The sequence below is a fragment of the Montipora foliosa genome, chromosome 10 (genome assembly GCF_036669935.1).
Source record: "Montipora foliosa isolate CH-2021 chromosome 10, ASM3666993v2, whole genome shotgun sequence".
Taxonomy (NCBI): Eukaryota; Metazoa; Cnidaria; class Anthozoa; order Scleractinia; family Acroporidae; genus Montipora; species Montipora foliosa.
In genome coordinates, this window is record NC_090878.1 from 33,085,337 (window position 1) to 33,102,949 (window position 17,613).

The window sequence follows — 17,613 nt, forward strand, 5'->3', positions numbered from 1 at the left end:
ACTAAAGATTTTCGTGAACACCCTAAAATAACGTGACACATTCCCTTTTGGAGACTTCGATAGAACATAATCAAAGGGAGGAGGAAAGAAAGTAAAACACAACTTTGTTTATTTAATAAATTTCAAACATTATTCCTTTTACGTAAACTTGACTATGTACAATAAACAAATTTTGTTTACGATCATTAGAATAATTGATGATAATCAAGATGGTCAAGAAACCAGGCCTTTGTTTTCCAAAATAAATCACTGTCCAGTGAATACACTCTAGCAAAACCAATTGAGTTATCTAGTGGATAGTGATTTATCCAGTGTGCATAAGTTGTTGTAGTTCTCCCAAGTTGTGGATAATTCTGGTTTCTGGTTTCTGGTTTCCGGATTCCGGTTTCCGGCTTTTGGTGCTACCCCAAGTAAATGTGAATGCGTTTAGTACATCGTAGCGTTTTCTGCCCTGCGTGACAACGAAGGTATGACATTCATGTCTATGCTATACTCTTTAATCTCTTTTAAAAAATAAACAACAATATAAACTCTGACCCTGTTCTTTTCAAGCCAAACCGCGTATCTGCTTTGGGTACTTCAAGTACTTTATGTCCTAGGACTCCTTTGTGACGACTCCCCTGTATCCTCATAATCAGTTAACGATTGTTTACTCGAAGCATTGGGGCTGCCTCTTTCAGCAAGGGCCATATTCAGGGTGTACTTACTATGACTCGTGGGATACAATATTCGTGAGGAAAACCGCTGGACAGGTCAACCGGACCACTGCTGACAATTAATTGATCTCAAGTTTAAAATAAATTTTAAACAAAACATGTGTGAACACATAAAAGAAATAAGACCATAGCAAAATCCCAAACAAAATCTCTTTTTTTTTCTTAATATCCCAGGAGCTGCTAAATATCTAAAAAAAAATATCCGGATATTTGTAGCTAAGCCTACATCCCTCATTTTGTAACCCTCTCGGTACTAGGGTAGACTTTCATACACCGACCAAAATGGTTGAAGACAAAAGAACCATTGTTACTCGGACTACGAATTTCTGATTACGTATAATTGTTACAATAAGTGACTGTATTGGTTTGCTAGCCCTTTTGTTTTATAGACATTAATAATTTCATATTAGGTATATAAAAGACAAGCCCGGTGTTAAGAAGGGATTCATCACAGGAGAAACACTTCGTCTTTTAATAACAAATTACGTTGAAGAAAACGTATACAACAAACGAGGTTTTCAATCGCAATTACTCGACCGAGCTATCTTCAGTTCCAGAACTTATTACAACTACAATGGTAGAGATCAATTTTGCAGCATGATCAAGGAAAGAGTCCTTAAAACAAAAGCTATTAAGACATCTACATACATTGTATCATCCGCCTACATCTTAGCCCAAAAAATATTCTAGACTTACAAAACATCATTGGTACCTCATTTCAGACAAACTTAAACTCGCAAAAATATTTTCCAACACTATGCATTGTCGCTTGCATTGTCACTTACCGGAAGGGCAAATCGCTCAAAGATTTTCTAGTCAGAGCCAACAACTCTCCCAAAGTCAACAAAAACGACAGAAACAGGAGTTATATGTGGTATTCAGGTTGACAGCATTACAATCAGACATAAACCGTCTTAAATTGCTTTATCTGTCTTTCGTTAACCAAAGCAGATGGGTGCAATCAGTGGGTGAGTAAACTGACTCATGTTATATTTCACAGTAGGTCACTAGAGGATAAAGAGCACGTGTAAACAGACATGTAAACAGAGCACCCTCATGTTGTAGCATAAGGCAGGCGGCAAACAGGTGTCATGATCAGAGGGAGCAATTCCATTAACAATTGTGTGCTGCTGTTTTCCCATTTCAAAGTAATAATTGATTTCACTCATGAAAGATCAGGTAGGCTTCAGGTGTAGGAGAGGTGCTAGACCGGAATTAAAAGTACATCTCAGTGAAACTTTCCATTTAGCGATGCAATGACTCTCGCCAAGGAATACACGGCAGAACTTTTCTGCGGGTGGCGGGTGACAGGCAATTGGTGGAGGGTCACGATGGGTAGGAGGTGATGGGTAGCACAAATTCAAATAAAATTCATGAACCTATATACATGACTTTTCGAGGACTATTTTTTCACAAGAGTTTATTTTCGAAAATCAATGGAAGACATGAAATAACTGAGAAATCATGCCACACGGAAAGCCGAAAAGAAAAATACGTGACAATCAAAAGAAAAAGTCGTCGGACAGAATTTAAGTAAGCTCTCCATAGTTTTGTAGCCGTGCATGAGAAAAGTTATGTGATTTGACTCGAATTCACACGCTGATGACGCAGGCATTATCAAATTAGAACGTGCTCACATGACCGGCGTGTCAGGTAACTTCGCAGAAAAGTACTTTTTCAGGGGCAAGCTTATGATCTACAATTTTTACATCGCTGCAACTTTCCTTGCTCCATGCTGGCCTTAGCAGATGTATTTTAGAAGATGTCAATACAATTTTTTCGTCATGATTGTTTACAAGTTGCGGCTTTTGAGAGCTTTAGCAACGACGACAGCGATGGCAACGGAAATGTCACTTCAAAATATATATATAACTTTTTGTAACACTTTCGCGATTGTCCCCATTTGTGTAACTTGGAAAATGCTGGCGAACTAAATTACTTTGAGCGACGTTAAAGCAAGAAAAAAGAAATAAAATTTATCATTATGTGCTTACCTTCACGTTGTTGTTTTGCAGAGGACGGCTAATACACTGTAAATGCACTAAAATGTAAAATCCACGTGCGATTGTTTTTGTTCATTACACCCATTGTTTCGTGGCGTTCTCGTTGCCGTTGCCGTCCTCGTGGCTAAAGGCCTCTGGTATTGTGATTTGAACTGTATATTTTGAGATTCATGGTTGAAAAGCTAAAATGTTAAACGCTTGGTTGCAATAATATGAGTACGTTAAAAGTAATTATTGTTTTTGTTTACTACTTGTTGGTCTAATCTACTGTGCGTTAATCAAGGTGTACGCAGACTATTTACCAATCGTGTCCAGCCGCCACCAGTCACCCTTCACCCGCCACCCGCGGAAAAGTCCTGCCGATGAATACGCATGCATTTTAAAACTTTTTGTTCCATTCGACGAAAAATGTGTGGATAGTTGTTGAGAATCGCCTCGGGACTTGCAAACACCAGTTTATACTTATGTTGTCTGCTACATATGACGCTCTAATGCCACGACAATTGAGACTAGAGACCAAGTATTTCATGAGTGAAATCAGTGGAAAAATTACGAAGGCGATAGTATCGCAATTCTCTCCAAGTAAACGATCAAAAGCGTACGGGGCTAGTTCAAAGGCCAGACTTTTCTCAGCTCCGGTTGGAGCAGACACAAACATATCTCTGCAAGACAGATATTCTTAAATTGTTTTCGCCTGATAGTCGCGCAATTCGGAATATCCGGTGGCCTTAGTAGCTCTGTTGAAAGTCAAGCTTCACTGCGTATGGCAAATTTTGATTGACAATTCTACTCCCTGAGCTTATCCCCTGGGGTCCACGAGGACTACTTTGATTGGTCTAGCTCAGCGACCCGTTTTTGGGTCGCTAAAATTGGCGCCAATCAAGTATGAAAAGTCCTTCATTCCGCGCGCCATCTACATGAGACGATTGACTTTTCGAAAGTCTAGGCAAAGCGACGCGACTTTATTATAAAAAAGTCGTTTGAAGACCATTTTAATAGGTCTTAGTATTTTTTGGTGCGATAGTGAAAGGTCCGAGTCCGTGCATGGAACAGCTTCTTAGGAGCTTGCTCTAAGCCTTTGTACATTATGCTAGCATTTTTTCGAGCATTTTATTGAGGCAAAAGCATTGAGCATTATTCGAGCATTTTAGTGGCATTTTCCCGGAAATTTTTTTTTTTTCGAGAGACTAAGAAAGAAATTATTTTTCTCAGAGAAAATGAAGACTAAACTCAAAACGGCAAATGCCACCCTGATAGAGCTGAGTGGAGACTGAGGATAAGTCAGCTGTTTTACGTTTCAAGAGTCTAGGCAGCCTTTTTTTTTTCTTTGTGACTCCTTGAGCCGTGGCTGTGACCCAGTGTGCATGCACCCCGTGTTTGGTCTGTGTTATCGATGTCCGATCAGTCAGCTAAAAATGTAACTATTCTGACAAGGCGTACGTTTTTTTAAGTGATGAAAGGGTATATGAAATGAATCATAACTGTGAAGATCATAGCTTCACTTGGTTTTAGTAAGTGTTAACAGTTAAAACCATGTTAAAATTAAAAAAACGTTTCTATAATGAGCATTATCGGAGCATTTTAGTGACTTTTTTCGGGACGACCGAGCATTTTAGTAGGAGAACTGGAGTATTAAGGTGGAGCATTTTAGTGGGGAAACAAAAGCATAATGTACAAAAGCCTAGCTTGCTCCTTTTAAACGGAATGCATAAATGGCGTCCAAAAATGTATTCTTTTGTTTCTGTGCTAACTCCCAAGAAACATTTCTTTTGCGTTTTCTCCATGCAAACGAGGCTTGTAAGGCCCCTATTTATGCATTCAGTGTATGACCGTGAATCAGAACGGACTAAGATTTCACTACGTGGTGACATTTCACTGCAACTTCGTCATGTCCCACTTCTACATTTTAATGACTTTATGATCCCAACAAGCTCCGGACTGATTGTTGAAAACCTGGGGCGGACCTGAGGGGGAGGGGGAGGGGTGTTCAGGGGGTTCGATCGAACCCCCTAAATTGAAACACCTAGTGACATAAACTTGTAAAAATATAAAACAAATACAAGTACATTTTAGATAAGATGGCTAATTCGCTGCTGTTCGGTGTAGCTAAAACGTTTTCTGATTAAGAAACAAATGAGTACCGGTATTTGAATATTTTGGTTCGCTGCGAATGTGGTTTTTTTTTCACTAGGCCTGTGATCCAGACAATTTCCCTAACATTAACTGTTTGCTGCGAATTGTTTGCACTACGCCACTCACAACGAAAAGCCCGTCACCTACGATGCTGTAGTTCAGCGTTTTGTGTAAAGATATATACCCCGAAGAATGCTTCTTATGGATCCCGTCTTTGGTGAAACAAAGTTTCAAAAAGGTTTAACTACAGCATACCTTTCTCATACTTTTATAGAGGAAAATTTGATCCGAAGTACATCACGTTTCATATTTTTTTCTCAATGCGCGAGCGGGTGGTAATCGCGAATCCTGCAATCTGATTGGCCCTGGGAGCAGGCCGAATTTTTCTATCTTGCCCGCCAACCCGGGCGGAATCCTAGCCCAGGTTGCGTGAGCTTATGTAATGACCTTAAATTTCCATTTTTTGACACCGATCCGTCTACATACAAAAGTAAGTGTTTCAAAATTAAACAGATTTTTAGACGACAAGAGGCCTGAAAATAGAATTCAAATAAAAATGTTTCTCTTTGAAACGTTCAGTTTGTAAGTCGCGTACTGCTTTCGCTATCAAACGCGGTGCAAGTCAAGACTTAAAAGAGTGACTTCAGAAAGGAAAAGAGAGAGAAAAGAAAAAAAGTTATTTACCAGCTAAGGGTCGGAAAAGCTCCCCTCGGCCTGCGGCCTCAGGCAGCATTTTCGAGACCTCAGTCAGTTTTTCGCTACCCGGACCTCCCAGCTGGCAAATAACCTATATCATTTTGAGCAGCTCTGGTATAATTTAATGGAAAAATATGGAGTTTTAACTTTAACAAATGAGAAATTAAAACACGCTGACTTTGCCTCAGAATGCCGAAAATCGCGTCTCCGAGGATTAAAAATTCCAAAGTCTCCCCAGGGGTCCCAAACAGGCACGCTGCCTTCGGCGGCACCTTTAATCAGGCCCCATTTTGTGAAAACCTGGATCCGCCCCAGAAAACGTGTATTTATCAGAACACGAGACAACAGACCATATTACAGTTGTGTGCTTAGTTACCTGGCCTATGAATGAAAGTGAGGCTGGAGTTGACCTTGTTTTGATAGAAACATCACTGTTTTTCTTATGTAAATTCTTACTAATTAGCATGACAAAAACATCATTAACATGAGAAAAGGAGGGAGGTCTGTATCATAACAAGGTCAACACTGTACTAGTTTCACTTTCATTTAAAGGCCTGGGCCCGGTTGTTCAAAAGCCGATCAACACTAATACTCAAATTAAAAATTAACCAAGGAGTTTTTTTCTCTACTCCCAAATGCTGTTTAACGCTGATATTCGGCAAAACGTTACATAAGAGGGAGTCAATCTTGAAAAACAAAAATAAGCAAAACAACTTTCATCAAAAAGCTGAAAACATGAAACAAGAGTTTACGCTAATCCTGGATTAAGTTAATTGGCTTTCGAACAATCGTGCTCAGGTAACTAAGCACAAAATTCAATCTCGACTCCAGAGCTCTTCTCTTGACTGAGGGAGAGAAGATCTCTGGGAAACCCTGAAACAAAATGTCTTCTTGTTGGTTTTCGTGAAGAACAATCAAAAGCGTCTCTAATTGGTGCATTAATGTTAGCACCAGGAGTGAGCAGTCGCCGTAAGGTTTAAATAGCCAATTCTTGGCTATAAGAACCCTACAGCGCATGTTCTCCTACATAGAGTTTCCCAGAGCCTTGGGTCGAACCGAGACTCTGGTGACGAGAATGGTACACAACTGTAAAGAGGTCTATTCAGAACTGAAAGTTGGAACAATTGAGACCGTCATCACTTAAGAATTACGTAGCTAAATGACCAAGATGTGTTTTGCGTCTCCTAATTTATAGTGGACGGTAGCAGGACTAAAAAGGCAGGAGCCGGGAGATAAAGGAACGGGAAGCAAAAGGTTTTGAACCCCCTCATTGATTACTGCAGCATTCTCCAAAAGGTAAACTAAATGCCTAGCTTCATCTTTGAAAACGCTGTGCAATTCAAAGAAACTTTTACCATCTCACCCCAAGCTCACAGAGAAGCGTTGTTGCTTTACATAAATTTTATATGGTTTTTTGTGGGGAATTTAGGCCCGTTTTAAACGCCGTATTTACATTTGCCGAATCTAATGCAAATGAGCAAAAACAATATATTTTTCTCATTTGCATTAGATTCAGCTCATGTAAAATGCGACGTTTAAGACGGGCCTTAGCGATCGTTATTTAGGGCATTAAAATAAAAATATACCAGAATTTCTTACCTTGCCTCCTTGTGTTATTTACGGTATGTTCCTAGCATTTCTGGCCGTATCAGCTTGATTCTAGGGAGTGTTAGTTCTACCGTTGCTCTCTCATAATTATATATGATACCCCAAGGTTGGTTACTTGCTGGCGGCGGTCTCGCATATCCACCGAAGGAAATCAGCCGTAAATTCTTTCCGAACGCTCAGGTCGCCTCCAGATTTAGCCCAGTGCACGTTAAAACCCTTCTCTAACTAATACCTTCTCTATCGGACAAAACAGTTGCGGTGCGGGAATTTCGGCTTGCTAATCTAACGACTCCCTTCCATTGAGGACCGTCGACAATGCTCTGCCACAAAGTCTCGTGCACGGCCGTTGGAAAACACCTTACCGACCAGGCCCAAGGTTCAAATTTGTTACACACCAAGGTGGGCGTTGTATCTACTGGAATAGCGCTGAAATGGCCAAAGTACGCCACAAAAACGTTGATAAGGTATCGAGAAGATAAGGCGAGGCATTTTTGTTCGATTATTGTTGTTTTATTTTCGACTCCTAAAGACGTTTGCAAATTCCCATACAAACCCTTACAATTTTAACTGATCGTGAAGCTCAAATTACATCGTTAGCTTGGGGTACCTGTGGTTTTTCGCGTGAAATTTGACGTGGAATTCTCTCGTCAGGTGATGAAGTCTCCCATAGAATTTGTTTAAAAGAGTATGGCAAATCTTCTCTAAAATGTTAATTACAAACCTTTTCTGTCCCATTCTCTTTGTAGGGTGTCCAGTTTATGTTGTCCAACGATGTATATATCTTGTATTTTGTTGTCCATTGATCAGCAGTTGGGTTTCCTTGAGTTGCTGTGGCGCAAATGTAGAACTCATAACCAAGGTTAATTTGTAAGAAGTCGCTAGAATTTCTTTTGGTGCTTGGTAACCATGCACCATTTCCGTTCAGTCGGCACTTTTCAGGTCCGTTATCAACTCTGGATGAGGAAGCTGAGAAGACGCCATCTAGGAATCTGCCTCTAATGAACAATCTAATTGCTTGAATCTGACAACCTAAAAAAAAAAGGGATTATATTCACACAAAGGGTGGATTTCACAGCTGTCTACCGTAGTTTATAACATCAAAAGTTTAATAACCAATGCGGTTACTTCCAGATAGAAGTCCTTGGCCGCGTTGTTCAGTCGTAATTTCATTACTGCATCTGATTATATATCGGCAAAAACTTAGAGCCAAGTTCCAGCTAAATTATTTATCCAGAATTAGCATAATTGTCGTCTTGGTTATAATGAACCGAAAGACCTGCAGTGGAAAAGGTTGGCTTTTCATTCGGCGACAACAGACTTGAAATGTAGAGGCCTTATTAGGGGTTTTAGGAGTAAGGGATAACTGACAAAGCAATTGTAGGGATAAGGGATAACTAAGATAGCTTTGATAAGTAATTTTAGGGATAACAGCCTCAGTAATTTTAGGGATAAGGGGCGACTAAAACTCCCCTAACAAGGCCTCAATGTAAGCAAACCCAGTAGAAATAATAAAAAGAAAATTGTCCGACTCTAAATGTTGAAGATACTCACTAGCACAACTTTGAAATTTATAGACACCTGATATTTAACAATTAGTCACCGGAGAAAAGGTGAATAATTCTTTTAGTATACACCACGCAAGCTGAAAAAAAGGCGAACCAAAAAACTACTTTATTTTTGTAAAATGTGGTCGGAAATTTCAGATCTCGGACGCCGGCTACTCGGATAGGATTAGTAATTGGATAATTAACTCTGAGTTAGCCAATCAGCGCACGCAGAGAGAACTATTCACTTGTGTGGTAATAAATGCGGAAGCCGATAAGGGACAACCGCAAAATATTTGTCGAATCCAAAGAAAAATTGGAAATTACAATTGTTTTAGCAAATCAGTGTTGAAGAGTTTTTCACATCTGAGATACTTTTACAAATCCTATTAAAACTATTGGATCCACAAATAACTTTTCTAAAAATTCGAACATAGTTTTCAATCCACGAATCGCTGTGAGATACGCAAAAATATTTTGAAGCTGCAAATAATTTTTGTCACGTGATAATTGGACCAGCAGTCAGCCAGCGTCACTCCCGCTTTCAAAATGGTGGAGTTTTGTCTGAAAGGAATTTACAGTAGCAAGCACGATGGCTCCGTCTGCCATAAATGTGGAATTTAGAGAATTTGGGATCAACGAGGTATTCTGCGGAGGGTTTGGAACACTAAAGAGACGTGAGTAGGAAAGTGTGTTGTGCGATTCGACCACTGATGTCCTAGTTTGACGTCCCAAATTAGATTCACGCCCAATTTTGACATCCATGATTCGACAGATAAGAGATCCAATTATTATTATTAAAATTAAAATTACTTTGAAAGAAGATTTCGTTATGAGAACGTTTCTCACTTCTGCTAGAAGACCATGGGATTTCTATGAACGTGAGCACTTTGAAGAGAAGTCTATGTTAGTATATATATATATATATAAATACTTTAAGAGGAAAAAAGGAGGCAACTACATTTCCCGACAAGCCTGTTTCGTGAATCGCCCTGAAGAGTGAAGCGATTCACGAAACAGGCTTGTCGGGAAATGTAGTTGCGTCCTTTTTTTCCTCTTAAAGTATTTATTCCGCTCTGCTTTAACGTATTGAGCACTGTTCCACGAGAAAATCGACTTACAGACTCCCTATATATATATATATATATATATATATATATATATATATATATATATATATATATATAAATACTTTAAGAGGAAAAAAGGACGCAACTACATTTCCCGACAAGCCTGTTTCGTGAATCGCTTCACTCTTCAGGGGTTTAATATATATACATATATATATATATATATATATATATATATATATATACATACATTTGCCGCGAAATTGACATATTAAAGAGGCTAGGCCCCCCATTTTTAGGCAATTTCAGCACTGATCGAATGGTCATAGAATTGACTAAAATATCAAAATAACAGTTCAAAACTATAGAAGAACTCTAACAAAACACAGGGAAGCCAAGAAGGGACATGGATGGACAAAACTGGAGAGGATTGAAATGGATTGAATTTGGGTAAATTTGAAAAACGTCGGCCCACCTTTTTTCAAATTTATATTAGTCTATATCAAAATGTCATTTACAAAGCTGGAAAATCATTCTCAGTTGTTATGTGGCCGTGATTTTGCAAATGAAAGACTCTTGCTCGGCCAATTTGACGTTTAGAGCTTATAATTAACAAAATAGATATAAATATATATAGATATATTAAAATTCAGTCGAAAACAAAAGGCATCACCTCGAGGCTCTGGGGAATAAACTAATACAAATCTGAATTTTAATATATCGAAATTGGTCTATTAAACAAAATGACGTAAAATAGCGTGACCTAGCCCCTTTAAATTCCCACAACTTGCTCCCGTCTGACCTTGTAGCTCAGTCGGTAGAGCAGCGGTGATCTAACCGGAAGGTGGTGAGTTCAATTCCCACCCTGGTGAGAGTTTTTCTCTGTCCTTGTGTGGGCCTAATTCCGTTAGTAGGGCCAACATTCACATGGCTAACATGGGTAGAAAACTAAAGGTTGTCCACAAGTCCCCGACTGTTGCCATGATCGCAGTGGTACGGCACTGCCAAAAAAGCTTTTAATTAAAATCAGTTTCGAAAAATAGACCAAAATTCCTTAAAAGATATTTTGAAAATTCCATTAAACTTTTACCTAAAATTAATCTAGTAGAACTTGCATTATTTGCGAAAACATCGTTGGAAGATCGATGAAAAAAAATTGTAAAAGAATTTGCGAAGAAACGACATTTCGACATGTTGCTTAACACCTCTAAAAAAAAATTTTTCCCGGTTTATGCGATTTTAGTTCGCATTTTTATTTCTGCCCACAATTTTCGGTTCATGAGTTGACGCGACCAGTTTAAGTGTATGGCTTAAACGCGAGCACTCTGAGATAAAAACCCTTTGCAGCCTCCTTAACTTAGTCTTCGTGCTCCGAGATCCTCAAGAACTACCACAAACCACCATAATTTACCACAAACCACGGTAATTTAGGCCTACAATTTACAGGTCGCATTTCAGTTGAATATGATACAGATGAAGTTCATGATGCAAGCAATTAAATTCAATTAAAGCGTTTGTCTAATTGTCTCTTTATTATAGGCTGTCGTCTAAAAATAGTTGGTAAAAGTTAAGAATGCGATCCCACCAACGCGTCGGCCAACACGTCGGCCAACGCGTCGGTCGACTGTCGGTCGACTGTTGGTCGACTGTCGGCCGACGCGTTGGTCGCTGTTTAATCTTATAACGTATAAGATGCGTCGGTGGTGCGTTGGTGGTGCGTCAGTGGCGTGTCGGTGACTCATTTGGGCCTTTTGAACTGTTGAAAACCTAAACGTACCTTTTTCAAACTGAACGGAAATGTATTCGACGGAAAACTTTCACTACGATATGAAAATAGGAAATTTACTTTTGACCGCCATCTTGTAATTTGTGATATTAGAACCCAGTTCCCATTACGACAAGTGTTATTAGAACCCAATTTTCACTCTGGCAAACGCGTGGCATCTTCCAACGCCATCGGCAACAGCCTCTTCGCGATGCTGTGTCGTTTCACAAACGGCAACAGATCACCCAGCTGCCTTTGGCACTCCTGCTCGATCCTTTTAACTGAAAGTTTCGGGTTTCCCAGCCTCTCCAGGGTGCTTTGGTACGTCACTTTGTTTACAATTCCCAGCTCCGCTATGCCGAGGAAGTCTCTAACTTCGAAAAAGACCGAGCATTTGAGCAGTCGCTGAAAGTCATCGCTGAACAGTTTCCACTGCAGTAAAATTGCAATTACAAACGGCTCCTTTAGGAGCCACCACGTATTAAAAAGTCAATGATCAATAAAGAGTTTAAACTTCCCAATCCTTTATAATGAATTTGCAAATCAACTCCCCGCTTTGGTAACCGACCCTTGCCAAAACATCGAGAAGACCTAGGTACTAGTATTTCATTTTAAAAATGGCGGCTATTTGCCTATCACGTTTTCGTCGTTCCTTATGAAGCTGTTCTTGCTTCCAACTGAAAGAAATAACAAAATTCTAAAGAGTAGTGTCTGTAGTGTGCATGTCGACCAAAGTTTCAGTAGAGTGTCGACCAACGCGTCGGTAGTGTGTCGGCCGTTGTGTCGGTAGTGTGTTGGCCGACGCTTCGGTAGTGTGTTAGTGGAGTGTCGACCGACGCGTTGGCCGACGTGTTGGCCGACGCGTCGATGGGATCGGATTCTTAACTTTTACCAAAAAGTTGATTTCCTGAATTAGTCTGAACTACATGCATTGTGTCAGCTACGATTACCAGTCAGTATATTTTAATGAAGGTGAACTCTTGTGAGCATTAAGAGAAAAGTAAATTTGCATGCGAAATATGTAACAGTTGCATAACTTACATTATAATCAAGAAAGGCTGGAGGGCAGAAATGAGTAAATCAGTGAAAATACAAGCTTATTATATTGTAAATATTATACCTCTTTGAGCAGAGTAAACTTCCACTTCATACAGAGTGGCTACAGATCCAAAAAAGGGAGTCAAGGTTACATGTCTTCCCAACACGCTGGGCCAGCAGAGGGTGCCATCTTTGCGATTTCCCTTGTAGATACGATCTTCAACATACACTCGACATTCCTGACCTTTTTCAGATGAACATGAGGCTAAAAAAGGGAGGGAATACAAATCAACATAACCGCACACCAGATCTATGAGTCACTCCATGAAAGGATGGCGCAAAAAGTTTGAGTAATTCATATAAGCAGATTCATGAGATTTTCGTTAGAGTTCATTCTTGGTTATGTTTAAAATGTTTTAAACGTTTTTACATATTTTAGTTCAAGCGTTTTAGATTGTGGCAATAAGAGCAAGTAAAACTACAATAGTTTTAAACCTCTACTAACTATGTTTTAACCCTTTCAGCCCCGTGGGGTTCCCCATTGACGAGTAAAATCGTCTGGCGTTAGACAGAGTAAAATCTATAAGTGGCAATATTGGGAGTGAAAGGGTTAATGGGGACATAGTTTTTGAGTAAATCTCGCCGTTGTTAACCCTTTCAGCCCCGTGGGGTTCCCCATTGACGAGTAAAATCGTCTGGCGTTAGACAGAGTAAAATCTATAAGTGGCAATATTGGGAGTGAAAGGGTTAAACTAGTTTCAAAACAATTATAAATTCCAGACAACATTTGTGTTTAACGTTTATTCACTCATTCGGTGGACATTATGGAGCGATTTACAATCTTTAAACTTTTGGCTTTCAAACCGAAAGTTAACGAGAGAATGATAATATTATTTCCCTACTGACGAAGTAGGGAAATAGTGCTTTTGTGGCTTGACATCTGTCTCTAAAACAATATTTGATTAAACAATAATTATTGAATTGGATTTTTGTGATATGCGTGAAGAAACAAGCTCCTGAAGCGGAACCCACTTTCCTTGACTTTATTCCGCATGCAAAAAGTGGTTATTATTTCTCTTCGCTCTATAAAGAGCCTTAAAAGCATTAATAAATAGAGGATGATATTACATGACCGCCCGGAATACGAACTTGTCTTTATCTTAGGGTGCTTTCCCTTTGTCAGAACTGCCCGGCCAGACACCTCAGTTGGCAAAGAAAATGCAACAATTAGAAGGAACACTTGCATGATAACCCCTCGCATTCTTCTGGAAGAGTATCTGTCATCCTCAAAGTGTGTTAATTTAAAGGCGTTGTAGAGTTAGTCCTTCCAAATGCCTGGTCTGGCCGATCAGTTCTGTCAAATGCAAAGTGTCCTAAGAGTGCTGATAGTACATCTCACGACGGTCAGTGCAGGAAACGAGTGAGAGATACATCAGCGCAAGAAGAAAAAAATCGTATCCCCGCGCAGTCATATACCACGTTCTGTTTACTACACAGATAATAACAATCCAAATCCGAGACATCTCAGATTTTATTCATTTTAAAAGCATCGAAAAGTGATCACCTTTACTGAAGAAAGCCAAAGGTGGTTTCACAGTCTTTGTATCTTACAGTAATGACATCAACAGCCACATGAATTCACGCATGAACAGGATGCACTTTTATTATGGTATGAAGATATATTATTATATCTGCAACTACGACGAGATCAATATCCTCACATGTGAATGACAACAGTGTCTTATGAAATTCATTAATAATTCATGTGGGGAAAACAAAAAAAATGTTCGATTAATCAATATATGTGTATCTGATACAGAATTCTCTTATTTACATAAACGTTTCTTTCGATTTTCCCTGTAAAATGTCTTGAATCATCAAAAATACCTAGTGTACATTAACACTTTAATGCTGACGTTTAATAAGTCATAAACATATGTTACATATTCATCTTGCACCACGAAGATATCAAATTTCATGAACAAGAAACTGAATCCCGGTATATCATCGACATCTATACATGATAAATAAATAATTGTCATCATCATCATCATCATTTTATTTCAATGTTTAAATTTAACAAATTGAAGAAATACACAGCCCGCATATAGCAAAGATAATCGAGGCGGGCTATGTAACTTACAATCAAGTTAATAGTAAAACAGGTAAAGAAATAAAGAAACAAAAAAAAAATTAAATAAATAGGTATACCGGGTGTTTGAAAGGTTCGTTCCGATATTTTGTTGGCTTATATTTCAGTAATTACTATAACTACCTCTTGGAAAATTAAGTATGTTATTCTTTATTGATTTTACATTGAATTACTTAAATATTAGTAACCAATATGGCCTCGTTTATTTTTTATGATATTTTCTAAGCGGCGGGGCAGAATAACGTGTGAGCTCCTGAAGCGTGTCGGGAGTTGGCATTTTTTCGCCCGAACCGTAGTCGCCTTCTCAGCTAGTGCAGTGTTTCAGGGGCTGGCTCTTTGTACGTTGTCTCGTCAATGATGTTCAGATCAGGTGAGTTTGCCGGCAAGTTGTCCATGGGTATAAAAGTTTGGTAAATTCTTCTGACACCATGTCTGATTCGCCTTTGAAGTGTGGGCCAGCGCTCTGTCCTGCACAAAGGTCATTGCCTTCTTTGAGCTAAACAGCTGTCTTTTCGTCGGTAGTCTGTAACCTGCTGCCTTGAGGTTAGTTAACGGTTTCACTTCTGTTTTCTAGAATTTCTTTGATTTAGTACGGGGAGGTCTGGCCACTGGGTAAGACAGGGGCGTAGCTAGGATTTTCAAAAGGGGGTCATATTATCTCATACCCTTGGTACTTACTGGTCATCCACGGTGTTTTTGGTGAAAGTGACAATTTTTCGGATGAGCATCGAGTGTTGGGGGGGGGGGGGGGGGGTAGGGGGGCGAGGGGGGCGACAAGCCTATAAAATGGCTGAATACTATCGATCTCAGACGTCCTTGGACAAGGGCGACAAGGGCATTGATTTTAGTGTGCGGTTAAGAAGATCTGATCACGTGATAACACTTTTGTGCCTCTGTGGTTTCAAAAGAAAACAACCAGAAGAAAAGTTTTCACCTGCTTCTTATTTCCTCGGACAAGACTTTTCCTGGGTTACCCGTAATAGCTTCGGCCGGTCTTACTTGCCGTCAACACCGTTTCGCGCTTTTCTCTTAGGGGAGAGCAACAGAAAATAGCGTCACGAGATCGGTATTTCCGAAACCTCAGAGCCACACAAAGTGTTATCACGTGATCAGAATTTTTTAAACTGGAGACTGAGGCAGCGTTTACACGACCGCGGTTTCATTTGTAACCGCGTAGTTTCGATGCCGGTTACATCTTCTGTATACACGACACCGATCGAAACTGTTGCCGAAACCGTGTCGATTTGAAACCGCTGCCAAAAGTGGAGCGTTTTCAAAACGATGCAGTTTCATCTGTCATGTAAACAGTGAAACCGCATCGATTTGAATACGGTTACTATTTTGGTGCAATTGTTCAATTCAAAAGAGTGAATTTAGCACATAGTGCAGTACTCACTTATAACATCACGACTTTGATTTTCTGGCGAAAACGGTTTCGCATCGATTTTGACGCGGTTTCGAAGTCATGGAACCCTGTCGATGTGAAACCGCTTTCGTGTAAACTCTACGTGAAATCAACGGTCTGTGAAGTGGGCTGAAAAAAAAGCCCTTGTCCACGGACGTCTGAGATCAATAGTACACGAAGCAAGTTGCAGAAGGATTCCCAACCGCAAAGTTCACGAGTTATATGCAATAAAAAATTGTCAAGTACTTGTGAAGAATTTAAATTTCGTGGCTGGTATGACGCGGTTGGGACTCCTTCTGCGATAGAAGGCCAGGCTGCTAACATCTTGACTTCGCGAACGGGACTTTGAGCGCGATGCTCAACGAGTTTGCGGGAATTCGAAAAGTATCCGATGAGTCTCTTGGCCGAGACGAAACGTTCTGTCCCGTACTCGTCAAAACCACTACGTGAAATGACCAAATTTAAGGTTTTGACGACAACTTGGACAAACTACAGTGAATCTTTCAGTCTCAATCTTGACTTCAAATCCGTCCATATCAATCCATTTATAGGACACTTCGCCCATATTGTATAATATAACCAAGATGGAATAATCATGAAAGACCTAGAATAGCTCAAAGTTATATTTTGAAGTGACGTTTTCGTCGCCGTGGCCGTCGTGGTTTGTTTCAACTGGCATGTCGCGGGAACGTCGCACTCCTGAGAGCCCCATACGATGTGGTTTTCTGGATTCGGGCAGAGACCAGCACAACGATAGAACCCGTTAAAGTTTTCATTTTACTTCCAAGCTTCTCGACAGTTAAAGATAAAAGGACAAGAAGAGCGTTCATGGCTTGTCGTGTTCCTTACTATGTGCCAGGAATATGCTCATTCCAACTAATCAAGTTCTCTGGTGATGTCCATCCCAATCCATAAAAAGTTCCCCTGCGGCGAATGTCAGAAGTCCGTCCGAAGTAACCAGGACGCCATGTTGTGTGCCGCGTGCGATCAATGGTTTCACGCAAGATGCATAGGTATAGGCAAGCAAGTCTTTAAATATTATTTGGAAAACCATCACCTTGATTGGGAGTGTGCTTTTTGTTCTCTCCCTATAAATTCAGCGATTCTTTTCTCGACCAAACCGGAAATGAGACTCTAACAGAGGTGAACAGCACTCACAATGATCTTAATTATAATGTCGCAGTTTCGCTAAACAAGGCGTACCCTAGGGATGACGATGAAAAGTATCTTCAAGGAGCTGCCCAACTTCTCAACTCCTCAACTAAGGACTTAAAAGTTGCTCATCTGAATGTCTGTAGTATCCGCAACAAGATCGACGAGCTAAGAGTACTACAAAGCATTTGTCGTCTCGACATAATTGCCATAACAGAAACGCATCTGGACAGATCTATTTCTAATAGCCATTTGAACATAGATGGGATGAAGATCTTCTGCCGAGACAGGACTAAATGCAAAGGGGGTGGATGTATCATGTTCTGTGCTG

The 17,613-nt window shown here is 39.9% G+C and overlaps 1 protein-coding gene and 1 long non-coding RNA gene across 2 annotated transcripts in view; both read right to left on the bottom strand.

Annotated features, from left to right (window-relative positions):
- Positions 1–11,629, bottom strand: part of LOC137972818 (uncharacterized) — an 83,580-nt gene extending 71,951 nt beyond the window's left edge. Inside the window, exons 1-2 of the mRNA XM_068819526.1 lie at positions 11,617–11,629; positions 7,878–8,185 (exon numbers count right to left, since the gene is read on the bottom strand). Of these exons, the coding sequence (XP_068675627.1) occupies positions 7,878–8,185; positions 11,617–11,629 (321 nt within the window). The remainder of the gene's footprint in view (positions 1–7,877; positions 8,186–11,616) is intronic.
- A 1,104-nt stretch (positions 11,630–12,733) lies between these two features.
- LOC137974411 (uncharacterized) overlaps positions 12,734–17,613 on the bottom strand; it is a 60,526-nt gene continuing 55,646 nt past the window's right edge. The window contains exon 3 of the long non-coding RNA XR_011117455.1: positions 12,734–12,838. This is a non-coding gene — a long non-coding RNA (uncharacterized lncRNA). The remainder of the gene's footprint in view (positions 12,839–17,613) is intronic.